This window comes from Acanthochromis polyacanthus, chromosome 21 (assembly GCF_021347895.1).
Source record: "Acanthochromis polyacanthus isolate Apoly-LR-REF ecotype Palm Island chromosome 21, KAUST_Apoly_ChrSc, whole genome shotgun sequence".
Taxonomy (NCBI): domain Eukaryota; kingdom Metazoa; phylum Chordata; class Actinopteri; family Pomacentridae; genus Acanthochromis; species Acanthochromis polyacanthus.
The window spans coordinates 24,431,305-24,451,658 of record NC_067133.1 but is presented as its reverse complement, the minus strand read 5'-3'; the positions used below and the strand labels follow the sequence as shown (position 1 = coordinate 24,451,658).

General features: G+C 39.1%; 1 protein-coding gene across 1 annotated transcript; it reads right to left on the bottom strand.

Moving 5' to 3' along the window:
- Positions 1 to 522: 522 nt before the first annotated feature.
- On the bottom strand, positions 523 to 20,117 carry xpo6 (exportin 6). Its single transcript, XM_022207498.2, has 24 exons — positions 19,471 to 20,117; positions 18,449 to 18,539; positions 17,439 to 17,551; positions 16,728 to 16,925; positions 15,827 to 15,986; positions 13,187 to 13,264; positions 12,504 to 13,035; positions 11,829 to 11,955; positions 11,621 to 11,730; positions 11,351 to 11,459; positions 11,047 to 11,139; positions 9,770 to 9,839; positions 9,486 to 9,645; positions 9,171 to 9,263; positions 7,896 to 8,040; positions 7,235 to 7,384; positions 6,776 to 6,965; positions 6,478 to 6,633; positions 5,424 to 5,538; positions 5,105 to 5,276; positions 4,733 to 4,894; positions 4,360 to 4,458; positions 2,948 to 3,178; positions 523 to 1,150 (listed from the first exon to the last, which is right to left on the bottom strand). Exons 1-24 carry the CDS (start codon positions 19,471 to 19,473, stop codon positions 1,049 to 1,051), a joined length of 3,459 nt encoding a protein of 1,152 aa, XP_022063190.1. The 5' UTR covers positions 19,474 to 20,117; the 3' UTR covers positions 523 to 1,048.
- Positions 20,118 to 20,354: the final 237 nt, after the last annotated feature.

Genomic DNA, 20,354 nt, shown 5'->3' with positions numbered 1-20,354 from the left:
ACACTTAGACATTCAGTCATCTTGACATCTGAAGTTTTGGATTAGTAAATGGTACACTGACATTAAAACTGTGATCTTCTTAAACCTACAGAAAAAAATATGCAACATTATGTATGGAGTACTGTGAAGTTTGTGCTTCTCTTTAATCTTAATACCGTGAAAATTGTCAAACTCTTTGAATATTCTTCCCATGCAAATGTTTCCTGTAGTCACACATGAAGTTACATGTCGGGCCTTAAGATCCCTGTCTACTGATGCTCAAAAGTTTCTCACAATGCAATCCGTCTCTGCTTTATCGATCTGTAAACACCCTAATATCTGATTCCAGGTTGTAAAGAAAAAAATTGCAGTCAACATGATTTTAAGTTAAAAGAACTTTTAAAATAGACATCTATAAAAAGGAAAACAGTGCAAAAATAGAAAAAAAAAACACTTTTGAATTTCTAATACAACCACTATTCTCACAAACAAAACTGCATCAAACACTGCCAGGGGGCAAATTACCACAAATTAACCAGTATATGAGTTTTACTAAAAAAGCACTTTATTAATCAAGCAGATTTTCGTTTTTTCAGAATGGAATGATATGAAAGATCTTAAGTTGAGAGTCTGTCTCCTTTGGAGATGAAAAAGGCAAAAATGAATAAAAGCAGACATTAAAAAAAAACTCAAAATGAGTTGAAAGTGCTCAGTCCCAGCCCAGCTTTGTTGCAGTGGCATGGGAAAGAAGGCCTGGCTCAGACTGCTCCAGGTCTGTGTGAAAGTCAACTGCAGACCAGGTTTACATTTCTTGCCAAATCAACATTGGCAATACATCAGGAGGGCACCGCTTTAAAAATAATAATAATGTGCCAACCTTCTACAGTAGAAATCAAAAGAACATCAGCAGCATCCTCAACCTAATATTACTCAACCAAACCGTGTGTCGCTCCATCCTGTCGCTCTGAAGAGGCGGAGCAAAGCTGAATTGGAGGAGTGTTGGGCAAAGTGGTCAGCACAGGCAGTCCTTTAGATCATAGTCGGTGTGTGGAGTGGTTCAGTCATTGTGCTATAGCTTGATCGTGCCAGTGGGCAAGCTACTGTTACACAGTCTGTAGTAGCGAAGATCGTTCACCAGCCGCTGCACGCTTTGAGTGAACGAAGGCAGGTCCTGGACGAGGAGAAAAGACACAGACGTTAAATCGTTTGCAAAAAAAACAACACATCAGGCAAACAAAAATGTGCTGGAGCTTGATGATATTTAAAATCAATTTAAAAGCTTGACTGGCATTGACAGACGTAAGGAAGGAATGCACAGGTGGAGCTAATGATGCTCAATATCATCAGAAGTCCCAGTAAGACATAACACTAAGCGGAATGTAGCCATTATTATCAGCTGTTACACCCAGTATGCCACATTTACACCGATAAGGCTCTGCACACCCACATAGGTGTTTACTCTGTTTGATGTGCCGTCTGATAAAAGTGAGTCAACACCAGGACTGATGCAGAGGCTTCAAATTCCTTGTAGTCGTAAGCATGTAGATGTTAGGAGCTAATGGGTGACAAAATGCAGCTTTCTCTTTGTAATTCTGACCTGCTGTAAATACGCAAATGAAGCTTTAAGTAACTGAAAATGGAAATTTTTGGAAAACTGCTTCCAGAACGATTTCCATCAACTCAGTTAATGCCATGTTGACGTTAGAAAATGAGACTTTGGAAACAAAAATACACACATTTACTTTCTGATTGAGCCTCATCAGCTGCTACTACATGTCTTTCTCTGATTAATCACTTCCCTGTAACATGACTTGAAAACAATTAAAGTTTGCTCATTATTAGAGAATATTAATAATTCTAAAATGCTAGACAATTTAAAAAGAAAACATAAGTGTGGACGTAGCCCCAGGCATAATCCTGGTTTCACAAGGCTAGTAAAAACACTAACTTTTTTTTTAAACACAGGATAGCAAGTGTGTAGGATTAAGCATCCTCTAGCAGTGAGGCTGCAGATTGCAGATCAACGACATCAGCCGTCCCTTTTCCAAGACTAAAGGAGAACCTGCAGTTTACTTCACAGTAAAAAACACAAGAGCCTTTTTTAAAACCAGTGTTTGGTTTGTCCGTTCTGAGCTACTGCAGGAACACATTCGCATTCCAAGCTAACCCAACAATTCACAGTTTCATGTGATTATGGACTCATGGAAACATTATTGTTAGTATTACTGGCAATTTCTGTTAATACATTTACATACAAACTGCTCTTTTAAAAAAGAACTGCCTGTTTGCTGTGTGGTGAAAGTTAAACAAAATGCAAAAAAAAAAAGAGCACACATGCAGTTTGTTTGAGCTGGTTGTTAACTTGTCAGTACTGGGACAAGACTATAATAATACGCTGTGATCTAGTAGCTATCTCGGCACTTCCACTTAAATAGACTGGAGGTGAAATTGGATTTAATTTGCTAACAGAGTAGAATAATAATATTTTAAACTTATAACAGACTACTTTCTTGTAAAATACATTAGAGAAGGTTAATTGTTATTTCAGACATCTTTTAATATATCAAAGTAAAATAAGGTTTCTGCTGAAAATAAAATTAAATACTGTAACATCACTTTCAAAGCAACAAACACCACAAACAAAAGTCCATAAACCTCCATTGTGATGATGCAGTCGCAGAACTCTTTTGTCTTAAAACCTGGACAAACAATATCAAACTACCTGCAAGTCAAGAGAGGTTAGCTGGAAAATATATTGTTGTAATTTGGGTCGACATGTGGTGATTTCTATCTATGTTATCTTTCCAAATCATGTCCATAACAACCGGTTAATACTGTCTCTGTCTACAACACACACTGTGCCAACAATACATCGCCATGGTCACCCATTCAGTAGAGAATAGCTTGCAGTTTCACACCACGATGCATATGTTAGCACCAAAATAATGTTAGCATAGCATTTGATTACCCGTTCAAGCTTGAAGTTGCGTGCGAGGGCAGCTCGTTGGCTCGTGTCCACACCCTGACAGCCATTGAGGAACTCTGGCATGAAGGCGGAATAGAAGGCATCAAAGTCCACAGAGGCCATGTTGTAAATAGCGAGGGTGATTTCCTCCTGGAGGAGGTCGTGACTTTTGTGGAGAAGGACTTGCAGCAGCACGTTGATGAAGTGGAAGAGCATCGAGGTCCGGAAAAGCTTCTGTAGCACAATAAACACAAAATAATGACGACAGAGTCGAGCAGATTCGCTGCAGTTCAGATGTGGATGAGTTACTTTGTTTATAAGTTGTCAGTGTGATGCTTTGAGTAGGACAGACAGATGGATTAGGGTTAATTAACTGCATCTCTAATTACAAGGAATCCATTTTTTTAGAACCTCTATTACTTTCTTATGACTATGATGCACATCTTAAACCTGAAAAATCTTAGTTTTGTTAATATTTATGTTGTTATTGGGAAGAGTAGAATGGTCATGATGACCTGAATGCCACTGTGTCTGTCCGAAGGAAGAAAAAAAAAAATCACTAAACGAAACAAAAAAAAAACCCCTTCAAACAGTTTTATGGGTTACAAATGACCTGGCTGAAAAGCTTTTACAGCCAGAATTGTCTATTTATGTCTATGCACTCTCACTTCCTGAAGAGAAATTCTAACAGCACCACCTTGAAAATTCTAGCAGTTATAGCATGCTAGCACACAACTAAAGGCAAACATTGAAATATTTTTATTCGCCTTGTACAATGTTGCCCCACTATACTTTTTAAATCGGCCATTCTGAACACTTGGAATCTGAAACTTCTCTCCTCTCACAAAATAAGTCAACTGACCTGTCACTCTCATTTGCTCATTTGTTTGTTTTTGTCCAGTGGCAATTCCAATAAAGTTTATTCAAACTAGATGGCTGTCTTCTCAATTGTGGACAAAAACAGAGAAAGATAATATTACTTTGAGCAATCCTTGAGCAACAAATATGGATTTAATGGTAATTTTAATTAACTAAATTAGAATTACATTTATGCTTTGTTTCTACTTTTAATATTCTCACGTTTCTGCCCTGCGTTCATTAATTTGCCGTTGTTAATAATGGGTCAGTATTTGACGGCCTTTGGTCCTCAAAAGAATCACAGCTGATGAGATTCTGCTTAATGTGAATACTATAATTGACAAAAATCTTGGCTTTCTCTGCTGTACCAAAAATATACAGAATTGCGACCCCAAAATCTAGGTAATTATGTGTAATGTTACACTCCTCGGCCTGATAATGACCGACAAGTTGTGGATTTATGCAGACTGCCTAAAGAAAAGTGGTTTGTTAGCACCTCTGCTCCATAAAGTGCTTCATATTCACAATAAAGATATTGATAGAAATGTTGAACTTACTCTGTGATACAACTTGTGTTTGCTGTTGAGTGACTCCAAATAGGAGAGATTCTGCTTGAAAATGTGGATGTCGGGCTGCAGAAAAGACTGTCCAAAAGCCTGGTAAAGATATTAAGAGGAATAAAGAGAAAATGGATTAAACTATGATTTTTATCTATTAGCACATTTTACAATTTAAGACGACTTGTAACTCTGAGAACATGTCAGTTGGAGTTTAGGTTCTGTATACTTCACAATAAAAGCTTTATCATGGTTACATTAATTGAACAATAAAACCTTGTTCACCTGAAAAACAGACACTCAGAAAATAAAACATCATTGGTACATCTAGAAGGTATGACGATGACAGTAGGAGGCACATGTGTACACACACCTGCATGGCAGCTGTGAACTGGACCTCATTTTCCATTGTGTCTTCGGCAGCTCCTCTTTGGACACTTGTTAAGACTGAAGTTTTAAAGAAGTACCTCCAGTTTTGGTGAAGTATTTGGTATAGCAACTCAAACATCTCCGCCTTGACGTCTGGCGAAGAACGCTACCAAAAATAAAATGATTCAATGACCAACAGTTATTCAGTTACTCATATTTTCATTTTCAAAATATTAACTAATTCGTAATTAGCATTAATCCCATTGTCTTTTGTGATACTGGCAGGGTTTTCGACGACAAGCAGAATCACAAGCTAATTTTCAAAATCATGTGTAAGATACAAACTAAATTCCACCATAAATGAGCACCAACTGACCTCTGCCACAACTGGGTAGACCTGCTCCATGCACAGAGAGAGGATGCTGGGTAGGAAGGGCTTGAACGCCTGACCAGGTTCTTGTACCACCACCTGCAGGATTTTCAGGAACTTCTGTACCACTCTGCAACCTGCACTGCCCTCCTGCAAAATACTGGCTGCCAGTTGTTCTCTGAAGCACAAAAAAATTTGACATCGCATTACTTAATGGAAGAGCGATCCCTTCATTATCAGTGTTTGCAACTTACACATTTATCTATCAAGACAGGATATAGTACTAATTAACTAATGTTCGTACATTTTGGTGTTTTTTCTTTACCTGGTGAACATGCTGAGGAAAGTGTGGATGATCTGACCAGTGAAGGCAACACCCATCTGGACTCGCAACGCCTGAAACAGCGTCAAGAAGAAGGCCAGCATCTCATCTGTGACATCTGGGAAAGAGAAGTGATATTTAATAAAGCTGGCCATCAGACAATCATTTATGTCTTCAAACAGAGTGAGGTCAGGGTTTTTTATTCATCATTTGTAGGAATTATCAATAATTAATTCAGCTTGTTATACCAACAAAGTCTTTCTATGGTTGTGTACCAAGCTTGGAACACAAAACTCCTAATATTTTAATTCCTGAATATCTCTTTTTGTGTGAGCATTACCATTCATGAACATTGCTGCTTGCTGTGATGGTGAAAAAGGTAAACAACCATTCAAAAGTTTGGGGTCACTTAGAAATGTCCTTATTTTTGAAAGACCAGCATTTTTTTCAATTAAGATAACCTTAAATTCATCATAAATACAGTCAAGACATTGTTAATGTGCTAAATGACTATTCTAGCTGGAAACGGCTGATTTTTAATGGAATATCTCCATAGGGGTACAGAGGAACATTTCCAGCACATTGTGTTAGCTACTGGTGTTGAAAGGCTAACTGATGATTAGAAAACCCTTGTGCAGTTATGTTAGCGGATGAATAGAAGTGTGACTTTTCATAGAAAACATGAAATTGCTTGAGTGACCCCAAACGTCTGAACAGTAGTGTATACAGTTAGGAAATAAAGACAAAACTGTAACAAGAACTACACTGATTAATGGCAGTCGTTACAATAGACATTGTGTCGCTAAACTAAGGTTAGAATCAAATGTTTAGATTGTATAAAGAAGAGGATTTGGCCTCTTTCTACATGTACCATTACACTGCCTGTACTAGGAGGAGACAAACATCCCCAAAAGTTTGCACAATGCACTGCATAATGGTTTGAGTATAGTGTCCTGTGACATTGCAAATAAGCGAAGAAATGCAAGTGCACAGATTTTCACTGTGATCAAAATGTTAGCGTAAACTCTTGTTGGACAGTTAAAGATGACAAACTAGCCTGGTTGCTGAATAAACACTGGGAAAAGGCTGAGGGACACTTGGACAGACTCCTGAAGACTCTGGTAGCAGATCTGACGTGATTTCGTGGATTCACTGGAGATGCTGTCCACTATGTCTCTGAGCACGGGCAGGGTCTGCTTTATCACTGCCTTCACTAGAGAAAACGGTGAGAAAACACAATTAGACGAGGACAGAGAATATGAAACAAGGTGTCTGGACAATTTAAATACAGTCCATGAGTAACAAGCATTAAAAAAAGAAGAAATAAACCACTGAAGAAAGAGAGAAATACTGACTGTCATCCAGGCCAGGTTGCCGTGGAGTAATGTTCACTGTGCCTCTTAAAATACGATACTCGCGGGTGAGTGCTGCCAGCAAGCTGGCATGGTTGCTGGAGCGTGTTTGCCACTGCTGTTCATTCTCTGGTAGATTTGGCCATGGGAGCAGCAGCATATTGGATAAAGCTCTACACACCAACATGTGAGCCTGTGCGAGTAGCAACACACACAAACACACAGAATTATTTTAAATATTGAAGATATTTCAAGAATTTAATCTTTGGGATAAGAAGATCGGTTTATTCCTAATCATTATGCTATGTAATGTTTCACTGAAAAGAGAAACTTTGGATTAAATGTTAACAAAAAAAGTTTCAAAACATCCACCTACAAAACCCCTGAATCTCTATGTTGAGCAATTTGTTTTTATCAAATATAACCACAAGATATAGCACACTAAAATCAACCAACATTTACCTCTTGGGGAAGTCTGCGGTTCTGATTTTCTGTAGTAATCAGATTGAAGATGTTCTGAACCGCTGGCAAAGTCACTAAGAACACCGGTCTCACTGTCGAGGTTATGGAAACCATCAGATGACATGCAGAGAGCAGCAGCTTTTCAGGTACCTGGAGATAAAGACAGAATTTAAGTGTAAAACTAAAAGAATAGTTTGATGACAATACTCATCAGCCTGCGTTGCTTTGTCCTGTATGCAAGCAATCATGTCAAGCACAATACAGAATAACTACAATTAAAGTTATTTCACATGTTATGTACAACTGTACCATTTTATCCTCAAGCTGAACACAAAAACTTTCTGTGAACGTAAGCAGCAGTGTTTAAGCATTGGTTAACAGTTTCCATATCAGACTTCCTCCACAATAAGCCACTGTTGCAACATGAAACAATGACCACAATTTAGATCAAGTGTTCATCAGCTGCAGTTTCTAATATTCAACCCAACAGTGCTTTGGGTTTCTTAAATTTAGTCTGGCAAGAGAATATGCACAAATCTTTTTAGAAACCCCTATTCGAAAGACTAGCAGGTATTTAAAATGCACACAACGAATAAAATCATCAAAGGCTGGGTCATTATTTTTACGAAGACAGTTAGAGGGTAAGCATAAGGCGAGCTACCTTAGCTGTGATGAGCGGGCTACTGGCATCCACTGCAGATGTGATGAGGTTGATGAACTGGGTCTGGTTTTGACTGTGGACTTCACCGTAGAACTGAGCAAGCCAGTGAGAATAGGCTTGCAAAGCAGCAAGGGCCTGTGCGTGACTGTAACAAAACAACACACGCACGTAATTAAAACATGCTTCTTTTTGGTTTTTTTACAACTTACCACATCTGGGTGTAAATTACCACTTATGGTGGTAATATTTTCACATTTCCTGAAATTCCAGTAAACACTAAAAGATAACATTTAAATGCAAGACTGTCTGGATTTCTATGAAGTCAGTTCCAGAAATAAAACAATTCTGTGACTTCGTTATGTAAAACATGAAGTTTCCTTAGAGGGAGGCAACTGTAGCGACTATGAGGAAACTAATATGGTGAAATATGGTTGCAGCTATTCTCATGTTCTCTTGCAGATAACGTTTTGGTCCGTACTGGGTCCAAAAGTGTTTTTGATATATACAAATGACATTCACAAAATATCAAAAGTATTAAAATTTGTTCTCTTTGCAGATGACAAAAATATTTTTTTGTTCAGGGGTGATTGACAGAAGTAATGTGCAAACTGGTTTAACATAAATAAATTATCATTAAACTCAAGTAAAACTAAATTGATGATATTTTGCCGACTGTAAAGGGGATTTAAAATTTAAAAAATGGTAGATTTAGCACAACACCAAAGTTATTACGTCTTTCAATAGGTGGAGTGAGGTTATGGAACAGATTGGAGGTGGAGCTCAAGCAATGTCCAAGCATGACCCAGTTTGAAATGCAGCACAAAGAGATGGTTTTCACGAGGTGCTGGGAGGAGGACGGGCTTTGACATGGGTATATCACTGATTATTTAATATTTGTTGATTTACAATATTTGTTTCCTATTTTGTTTGTAAATATGTACATAATAACTATGGGAGTGGGGTACTGAGTGACTGATGATTGAGGTGCAGAAATGGGAGGAGTAAATAAGCTCATGCTTCACCCTGCTCTTTTTCGGATATGTTGGCTTATTATTTTTTGCTTTGTTTCATTGTCATTTTATTTTATTTTGTTTTGCTGTTGTTGTTGTTTTGGACATTTTGATTTGTTTTTGTGGCTTTTCCCCCCCCTCACATGTCCAAAATAAAAACATTCATTCATTCATTGGTTGAAAACTTAACAGTATAATCACGTTGTTTATAACCAATGCGTCACATATACAGAGTTCAATTTTCCTTTCAAAATGTGATACTCACACATCAATGAGGTCTGGCTTGAGGACAGAAGGCACAGCGGTCTCCAGGTCATAAAGGGTGGTCTGAGAGCCGTAGCAGGTTACTTCAACCAGTCTTGAAAAAGAAAACAAAGGGTTCATTCTATTACATTAATTCATGTAGAAGGAAAAACTGTGAATACGTGTACATCCAATTCAACAGAACACAAAAAAGAAAATGAAGAATTAGTCAAGATTGAGTAATATTGGCATGTGCATCAATAATTCCATTCATACTGAAGCACAAATCTAGAATCCTGTTATTGGCACAACAATCCTCCAGTAGCTGACCACTGACCTCTCCACCACTGCCAGGGCATCACTGAAACGTCCAGCAAAAACCTCCCCGATGAAATGCTCCGCCAAGCGTCCGACAGCCTGAAGGAGGGAGCTGAGGTCTCTGAGAGAACAGTGAAGTCGGCGGCAGTCGTTCTCTGCAGTGATATTGAGCCTTCGACCTGAAAAACAACACAAAACAAACAAAAAAAAACATCACCACAGATCATTCAAACATTTTAATCTATGGAAATGCCATCACTCAGTGAGACTGGACCTAAAACAAAAGAATGTGAGATTTCTTACTTGTGCCAGTGGTGACAATAAACTGCTGCAAACCCAAATATACGTCCAGATTTTCTTGAAGAACTGGAAACTGGAGAGAGAAGAAAGGAATAAAGATTAGGGAGACGAGGGTTTTTCTGGGATATATCACTAGACATTTTTTAAGATGTAAAATCCAAATTCTTTCGAATATTATTTTATTTCTTTGCTTGTTTGGTACAGATACATCAAAAACAGCAGACAAACAAACATGTAACGATATAAAACAGAAGGAAACAAAAGAAAAGAAGAAGAACAGTGTCAAAGCCACAGAACCCCAAAAACTGTTTAACAAATGATTTCCAAGAAGACATTAACTACTGAAGAAACCCAGTTCAAATAAGAGTCAATTCATGCAATATTTTTCTTTGAAGAATTTAAGTTCAGCTTCATGAACAGCACTATGCAATAATCATAAGATGGAGAATTCATTTGATGCAGCATTTTATAAAATATTGCAATTCATCTGACATCCTAACATGTTTACATCTAATCTAGACCAAAACTAACTTCAATATCAAAACAAAAAAACAAACTGACGTTCTTTATTTATTAAACATATTAGGATTATCATGTTACGTTTCACTGGATTTGTGAAATATAGTGCTGCTCCAGAGGAGGTAAACGGTGAAACTCTTGATTCTAAATTTAATGCCAGACCTGTAAAACTGCACTGGTGCGTCACTCTACTGCTGCCTCAAGTTATAGTATCCTAAATGTGACATTGAGTTGCAAGAAAATGAAACTGACTACAAAGTAATTTAAAAATAAAAAAGCAAACTAAGTGTCTGCCTCAACTTTGCGTTTTTTTTTGTTGTTGTTTTTTTTAATTTAAGACATCCGGATGCGTCCAATGACTCTACCAATAGGCTAACCTAAAACGTAGCATTAAGTACTAAACAGTATTCTAGTGGATGCATTTAGTTTAATATAAGACACTTCACACAATGCTTTTACAAAAGTAGTTTAACTGATAACTGTGATCGATGTGACCTGATGCACAATTTTAACACATTCCTCCAAGCTAATTAGCAAAAAAAAAAAAAAAAAAGGTCTGGTATAATGTTCAAAAACTAATGTTTTGGGATATATCAATGTACATATAAATGTTTAGTTCTGCATTGATACATCTGTGCAGGAAGAAAACTATCTGCTGCAGGAAATTTGTAGAAGCTATATTTCTAAAATGATACAACTGGAGTGAGGGCCACTCAGTAAGCTTGCAAAATGTCAACATGAAAACAACAACAATTTCTTACCAAAGTAGAAAATGCATGGGATGGGAGCAACTCCATCCCCTTGGCAACCACCTCCAGACTCTGACGCAGGTACCTTTGCCAGTCGGTCTGTTGCTATAGTTACCAAATGAAGGAGAATACTCAGACTTTGAAGTGAAAGATGGATGCACCTTTTAATGTGAGCACATGCTAAGAAGTTAATATGATGCTAATAGGATTAAAACATTCATTATAGACTTGTCATGGCTACATGAGATGATAATGCAAGTTAAGTGAAAATGCAAATAATAATAAGTGGAATATACAGTTAGTAAAATGTTCTTACATCATCATCCAGAGTTTCATCATCCAGCTCTTCTAACTGGGCCTGATTGTATCTGAACTGTATGCGATTCAGAACTTCCCTCAACAGAAGAACTAAGGCATCTTTGTACCTGCACAATCAAACATGAATAAGTTTCACGGCAGCAAAAACAAAAGCACCAATTCAAATATTTGGGGCACTTTGTTAACCATAGTATATATGGTTGTATTAATATGAGATCAATCAATTTTATATCAGAGCTTTGGAAAACAGGCTTTCTGAGTGACTTACCTATTCAGGACACTTTCTCTGTCCGCAAGCCTGCTTTTGATTTTCGTGGTTAGAAAATCCAAAAACACACTCCAAATGTCCAAACAGGCAAAGTAGCCTTCGTGTGTTGGCTGGAAAAAAGAAGAACGAGAAGCAGGTTTGCATGGCACCTGTAGAAATCAACGCACTGTCATGTGCTGCGTAAATAAATGGCTCACAAGGTTATTACCTGGTTGAAGGTGTACTTAAAAAGCAGAGCCAGAAACTCTACAATAGGAAACTGAGGACTTGACTCAATTCGTCTCAAGTGGACACTGACAAACAGGCGCAGAAAGTCTGTGAACTTTTCCAAGTAACTGCAAGATGAGAGAAAAATCATTAACACAACACAGCAAAATCATCACAAACATTTTGCAGTGAGAAGTTACATCATATAGTCTGTGGTGTTCAAATACATAATTTCTTAAATCAAGGCTGAGTTTCCAGTAATGTTACTAAAAACATAGTTTCCTTCTTGACTACAGACCGTAACGTTGTGGCCACATGTCTGAAGAACAACTCAAGAAATTATCAAGCTCAACTGATAGTGATTAGGAAGTTATAGAGGACAAAAAAACTAAAATCAATGTCTGAGACAATGAAACAGAGCACAGAGTGAGAAAATCACCTCTTCACCTTGCATTTTTAGTTAGATGTGGGTACAAAGTGAGTTTGCAAAAGCAAGCACATTCAGATACACAAAAAATTGTCACATTAACCCAACAGTCAACTGAAACTGGCAACACGCCACTATATCGTCATTCAAATGTTAACTACGATCAATTTAACATGTAAGAATCCAGTTTCAGCCAGTGAACACTCCCTTGTACACAAATCAAGTGTCAACTAAAATACTGAGTTATACCTTTCATCAAGTTCCTGTAAGCGGCTCTTGACCGTATGAGCATTATTCTCTCGTGTTAGCCTCTGCAGAAGAAAGAAGGTCTGCTGGAACATTCGCAGCAGGTACTCCTCAAAATCCATTGGCACACAGTTCTTTGACACCAGTTCGTTAACACAGGTCATAGCAAGCACACCAAGCCGGGCGCGATCCACCTTGCTCCCCTCACTCTGCTGTCCGTTTCTCCCTCCTCCATTTGATGTTGGTGGCATTACTCCAGGATTAAGCTGTCCATTAGAGGAGGAGGAGTTGGAGGATATGAAGGATCCCATCTTGGCCTTTGTGCGTAAATCACAACCGAAACGTGCAAAATGGAAAATGGAAGCCAGAAGGGTGGGTGTAATACTGGTGGACAGAGGGATCCAGCTGAACAGGTGAGCCAAACACTCCAAAACAAGACAACAGAGCTGCTGACTCTCATTGTCCAACGCTGCCATGGGCTGACAAAGCAGCTTCGAGTACTGGCTGCCCTGAAACAAACTCCCCAGCAATTCCACTGAGAAATTTAAGGAACACAAAACAGAGCGGTTAACACAAGAAACAAACTGCTTGATAAAACACTTCCTACAGTCACTGCTAAAGAATCTACACAGGCAACAACGGCTTCATGATGGCAGTTTTAACTAAGAAAGTGACAATTCACTCACCGCTTTCCCCTGAGGTGGGTGATGGAGGCGGAGTAGAAGCGATGACACTGTGCTTGTCCCAGTAGGTCTCCAGAATACCTGCAAAACAAGTGGTGAAGAACCCAGTTACTGGCATATACTGAAGAGGTTTCACTGAAGCCTTTGTTCTGACAGCTTTACTCAAATTTATGCAGACTTCTTCTTCAGTCAAGTAAAACTTGCATATTATTAGCATTTCTGTAGATGTGTCTTAGTCTGGAAATTAAATTGGACTTGCATTAAAGATTTCACATCTTTTGTAGCGCAGCAAATTAATACTGACAAAGCACAATAAGACAGCACTGTTGGCTCACTCAGGCTGCAGTACTCCTACGCAGAAAAATTTACTACAATTGACCAACCAGCATCTGCACCTAGTGGGGCTAGTTAATATATTAGATTAAATGATGTTACACCAAAGAAAGACATTCTTACTGCACAGGATCCTACTACACTGCTCAAAAAAATTAAAGGAACACTTTTTAATCTAAGTATTGCATCAAATCAGTGAAACATGTGGGATACTGATCTGGTCAAGTAAGTAACTGAGGGGCTTTTTAGTCAGTTTCAGCTGCTTTGGTGTTCATAAAATTAACAACAGATGCACTAGAGGGGTAACAATGAGACAACCTTCAAAACAGGAATGAGTTTACAGGTGAAGGCCACTGACATTTTTTTCCTTCCTAATGTTTTCAGACTGTTTTTCACTAGTGTTGCATTTGGCTAGGGTAAGTGTCACTTCTGGTAGCATGAGGCGATACCTGGACCCGACAGAGGTTCCACAGACAGTCCAACTCCTCCAGGATGGCACATCAATGCATGCCATTGCCAGAAGGTTTGCTGTGTCTCCCAGCACATTCTCAAGCGCATGGAGGAGATTCCAGGAGACAGGCAGAGCTGGATAGGACTGTCGAAGGTCCTCAACCCATCAGCAGGACAGGTATCTGCTCCTTTGTGCATGGAGGAACAGGATGAGCACTGCAAAAGCTCTACAAAATGACCTCCAGCAGACCACTGGTGTGAATGTCTCTGATCAAACAATCAGAAAGAGATGTAATGAGAGTGGTCTGAGGGCCCAGCGTCCTCTAGTGCCCGCTGTGCTCGCTGATCGGCACCATGGAGCTCGGCTGGCATTTGCTATAGAACACAGGAATTTGCAAGTCCACCACTGGTGCCCTGTGCTTTTCACAGATGAGAGCAGGTTCACCCTGAGCGCATGTGACAGACGTGAAAGGGTCTGGAGAAGCCGTGGAGAACGTTATGCTGCCTGTAACATTGTTCAGCATGACTGGTTTGGTGGTGGGTCAGTGATGGTGTGGGGAGACATATCCATGGAGGGACGCACAGACCTCTACAGGCTGGACAATGGCATTCTGACTGCCATTAGGTATCAGGATGAAATGCTTGGACCCACTGTCAGACCCTACATTGCTGCAGTGGTCCTGGATTCCTTCTGGTGCATGGCAATGCCCAGTCTTATGTGGTAAGAGAACTCATGCAGTTCCTGGAGAATGAAGAAACTGATACCATGAGCTGGTCCCCATGCTCACCTGACCTGAATCCAATAGAACACCTTTGGAACATTATGTTTTGTTCCATCCGACACCATCAGGTTGCTCCTCAGACTGTCCAGGAGCTCAGCGATGCCCTGGTCCAGTTCTGGGAGGAGATACCCCAGGACACCATCTGTCGTCTCATTCAGAGCTTGTCCCGGCATCGTCAGTCATGCATACAAGCACATGGAGGCCATACAAACTACTGAATACCATTTTGAGGTGCTGCCAAGGAATTTCAGCAAGATGGACTAGCCTGCCACATCAGTTTTTCACTTTGATTTGGGGCGTCTTGAATTTAGCCCTCCTGGGGGGTTGATAATTTTCATTCCCATCAAACAATGTGGCACTTTTCATTCCTAACACATTATCCAGTCCATATCAATGCTAAAATCCAGTTTGCCTTTTCCCCGTATTGAAATACGATGTATTTTCAAAGTGTTTCTTTAATTTTTTTTGAGCAGTGTATATTAGCTAAACAATCCTGTTTATAAGACTTTCATTACCAACATCTGTTTTCAATAATAAAACATCAACATACAACAAGATAGGAAAACTGTTTACACTTCAGGTTAGCTAATGTAAGAGAGTTCTCATCGCTAAGCCCTTGGTCTGAAACATGTAATAGATATTGGTGCATCCTGAGACTCAGTCACAGGCTCTTGACACAGATAGAATCGCTTTCTCTGACAAATCTTATCTTCGACAGCAAATTCTCAACTGACAAATTTCGAAAGATGCAAAGATGACCTTGTTTCCAGTCGTTATTAATGCATATCCTCTGTGGCACTTAAAACGTGTTACAGAAGCCTTGACATACTCCTACAGGTCAACCTGAGCTAAGAAAACTCTGAAGGACTAACTATAAATGAACTGAAAACAATAGCTAACTTAGCAAACAAGCAGTAATCCGACAGTCTTTGTAGAGGACAGTGTTACATTTGTCCTCTTTCCATTCAAAAAAACAATATGTTCTGAGCTCGTAATGGTCTAGTCCCATCACATTTTGTCTTGACTTTAAACAGGGAGAAAAAAAAAAAATGAACAAAGTATTAAAGGTTGTTCTCACCAGTCAGGAGTCCGAGCACCGTCGGTACCTGCTCCAGCAGCAGTTTACGCAGCTCCTCTTTCCTGGCAACACTCAGGTCTTCTCGAGGACATGCAAGTTCCTCTGATGTGGTTTTCAACATCACCAAGCCCAACTGAGCCAAAGCTGGGGACTGGATCAACTGTAGTTCAGAGATTGACAGACAACAGCTCAGTACGATTACACAATTTTCCCAACCAACTGCAAGTCCTTCAAACTAGTTTCTCAACTGTTCTAAAATTAAGCTATAACATAGATTTTATGAGGGTTGGTTCAGAGTTTTTCAGCGCTTTTTAATAGAGGAGAGGAACCATGTGTGAAACAAAGACTCGCTTTGTCACTGTAAAATGGAATTAACACACTTTAAACAGAATATAGTTGACCATCACAGAAATAGCACTACAGACGTGTCACTTTAGGCCGTTACTTAGCTCGAAATTCATGATGAGACAAGACATCATATTAAGGATCTATTCTATGTGGCGTACCACTTTGATTGAATAGTCTGAGTTTATTTAATCAATGTTAAATTAAAACAAAGCAAAATTTCTAACTTTCTGCAAATTTCTTTAGGGGTATAATATAGATTCTGCCCTTAAGAATTTGTCATTTCCTTATATTTTCTGGTTGACTGCAAACACTGAAATAACTGGAGTACACTGTTCAAAAAAACATCAAAAAAAGAGAGCCTGAAATCACATTTGAATAAGTTTGACAGATGAGACATTTAGAACTACTATACACCATCAAGGATCACACATTCAATCTAACAGACGCTGTGGTTTTGTCTTCTTGTTTTAACATCTCAGTACATCAATCAGCATTCAGTTACTGATTTTTAAAACTATACATTCAAGGAGCAGGAATGACCAGCAGGCCTTACCTGCAGTGTGTTTGTAAAGAAATCGTGGTAGAACATTGGCCAATCCTGACGACCGATGTCCACGATGACCTTGCAGAGTTTATTACGAATGAAATACGGCACAGATTTGTGCTGAGCAAGTAGGAGTTTGGGCAGACAGCTACGAATCTCCATCTTGTCTTGGGAGGCAACACCAATCCACATCTTGTTGACCAAGTTCTAAACGTAAAGAGACACAACCGGCTGATAAAGCCCTGTCTGAAAGAAACTCCACATTTACAGAGAGTTATATTTTCTAACACTTCTCAATAATATATACAGTATACTAATAGATTTTTCATAATATAGTCCCCACTGAAAAACATTTTTATTAACACACTTTCCACTGCAAATATAATGCTGTACCTAAATTTGAGCATACATATCCAAGGTATGAAAGAATATGAAAAACAGTAAAAGTCTGTCCTAAGGAGGTCAAGGGATAGTCAGTCTTTTATCGCACATACAATGTATTACACACTACGCTGACTTGTTTTGCAGAATTTAAAAAATGAGGAAACAGAAAGAGACTATGAAACAAATTCTTGTTACAGTACACCTCTTCCTGCCTTCTGTGTGTGTACAACTATGCTTTTTGTGAGAACTGTCTTGTTTTCAAAAATTTAAAGGGTTATTAAAGCTCTAGACCGCACTTTGAACTGAATATATGCATCTCCCACCAAGAGGACTTACTTCAAATACTGTGAGACTGTACATCATTACATATTCATTTCGAGTATTGGAGAGGAAGAACAAACAGTGGCGCCACGCTCCAGTCTGCTGTGCAAAGTTATTCAGCAGCTCTTCTGCAGAAAAAAGGAAGTAGGCAAGGTCTTTAACAGTGGTATCTGACACTGTAGTACTTAACAAGCAGACAGACTGAAAGTAATGCGTCACAACACAGGAAGTGTACAAAAAGTGATGCAAAAATTACTTAAAGTATAACTACATAGTTCACAATGACAACCAGATCTATGCTTAAGTATATTTCAGAACATTTTATTGTGGGAATCCAACCATTTAAGGCAGTTTTGAGCCAACTGGTAAAACACTATTCAGGAAGGAGTTTTGGGGAGGGGGGGAAACAAACTTTACTATTTGTCATCTAATATAAGCTTTCTGTATGAAAATAAAATGAGAGCCACAAAGTGAATTATTCCACTTTGAATACAACCCACCTTTCAATTGTTTGTCTTTCTGATATTGAACTGATCCTGGGAAAAAGTCGAATGAGTTTCTCAGACTTCATTCACATTTTTAGGTATCGTTTCTGTAGCTCGTTGCCTGTATTTAATAGTGTCAGCAGAGATGCCGACAGGAAATGAGGAGTAGGGGTGAACATGCAACAAAGGTCTGAATGACTTGGAGCTGAACCACTGACAGTCATGTGGTATGTGCATTAACTGTCAGGTTTCTGGGGCACCCTTCATTTCATGTAATTACACTCTGCATTGTTTAAACAGTAACTCAATTTTCAATTCAACTCAGTTCATATAATAGTAAGGTACCAACCTTAGAAATTTTAAACAAAGAAAGAACACAGAACTTAAAAATCCAAAGCTGCCGTTGGATTCCCTCTAAACAAGCGGTCTGTAACTCCAATGTTATTTCCATTTTAAACTAGCTTGGTGGAAACACAAGCCTGATAATTCATGACCTTACTTCTAATGTGCAGTTAGAGACATAACAACCCTCCAACCTACCTATTTCTCTTTTTCGCTCATTGGTCGTGCAGCTGTGGAAGAACTCTGTCATCAGGCTCTCCAGTGCACGCAGCGATGCCTCCTCTGAAGCCTGAAGAATGATAAATGGGAAAGTTAGGTACAAAAAGTATATTTAGACGATATACTTAACGACAAGAAAACATTGCATAAACCGCTGAATGTTATCTATCAATCAGAATGAGAAAAATATAGATCTGTTCATTTGACAGATAACATTCAATGGCATGCATGTTATACAGTATGCAGGTGAAGCCCTTCCAAACACCTTTTAACACACAAGAAACCCACTTTCACAGGAAAGCAAAGAATGCACAAACAGTCATGTATCTTGTTTAGATATCTGAGCATTTCCTGGGCCAATTTATTTTGAAGTTGTTATCAAAGTGCATGCAGGCATATGTCTTAACCAGCTTATGCAAATCACTTAGCCAGAGACCTATCTGCACTTGTCTATACCTACACCTACACATGACCATAATTGAAAATTGCACATGTTTTACTGATTGGTGTGCACGTTTTGGCACAGCCTCGTGGAAATATTCTTTGGCAGCTCAAAACTGTAATCTGGCTTTGTTGTGTAGAGGAAGTCGGGCCATGCCTAGCAAATACGAGATAGCAAATTGTGATTTTAAAGAGCAGCCCCTGTGGCAGGCAGGTCTAAATTCCTTAAATGAGCCACAACTTGCCGAGGCTAAACACTGCTCAAAGCAAATATTCGGTGTTGCAAAATGGGCGTCTTGTACCGTGAAATGGCTTGACGAGTTGTCACATCCCGTCAAATACCTGGCATCAAACCGTTAGATGACACAAGCGGCACAGAGATCCACACAATCAAACTAGCTGTTAGCTAAATGTACCGAAATGTATTTACATTATTAACCAAACACCAGGTCTTCCTGTTTACACAGAAGGAATCAAAGGCTTATGCAGTGCGTTAGCTGTTAGCAAGTAAGACAGGACATGACTAAGTAGGTAAATAATACACGTTAAATTGTACTCACCATGTTTAGCTGGCTCAGATGCTTTCTTCAGTTAACTCAGTCACTGACTAATTACAGCAATAAGCCCACATTAGTGACCTGGCTAGCCAACTCTGTAGCTAACGTTAGCTAAGATGCTGCTGGCTAACGTAACCGCAAAGGGGGTTCATCATGCTCTGCTCGACTGCTTGGGTCGATATTCTGAACACAACTCGCTGGTAAAGGTTGATGTCGCAGACTTTGCTCACAACAACTGCTAAAACAGCACCAGATAAGTGTGCAGTGTTAATCAGCGTCCCGTATTAGGCATTTCGACGCTAAATGATCCACTAGCTAGCGCTGCAGAGGATGGCTAACTGGTTAGCTTTTCTAGAAAGATGAAGGCTGAATTTTCCTTAGCTAGCTGTCAACCGTTGACATGCTTCTGTTGGCTGTTGATCACGACAACTTGTCTTCTACCGTTGCTAATTTCACAGCAGGTGAGTGTGCACGTCCAGGTTATGAATTTCACAAGATCGTAGTAGCGCAACATATACAATACAAAACGCGCTTGTTCCTGTTATTCCCCTTTTCAGTGCTTAGGGCGGCTCAAGAATACAGGCAGCTTGCAGGTTACAGGCTCCGCTTCGCAACTTCCTCTATCGCTGCAACCAACCCGGTCAGCCCGAGTCAAGCTAGTCACGAAAACATACGCACAATCCCCGCTTTTAGCTTTCAAACTAGTGCACTTTTTGGACACATACCGAACACAAAGTTTCTGCAGTTTTTGGACTGAGGAAACCTCTTGCATGACAGTTGAAAAGTCTTCAAGACCCAAAAAGGAAAAAAAATAAGATTAACGAATGACTGACTTTTTTGATATCTACATGTATATATTTTATATTGTTATATATCCAGCACAATTA

Excerpts from the sequence above, each read along its gene's own strand:
- xpo6 (XM_022207498.2), bottom strand. Across the intron at positions 6,966-7,234 it reads ACCGCAGACTTCCCCAAGAG|GCTCACATGTTGGTGTGTAG; the intron begins GTAAATGTTGGT and ends CTACTCGCACAG. Across the intron at positions 6,634-6,775 it reads GCAACCTGGCCTGGATGACA|TGAAGGCAGTGATAAAGCAG; the intron begins GTCAGTATTTCT and ends CGTTTTCTCTAG.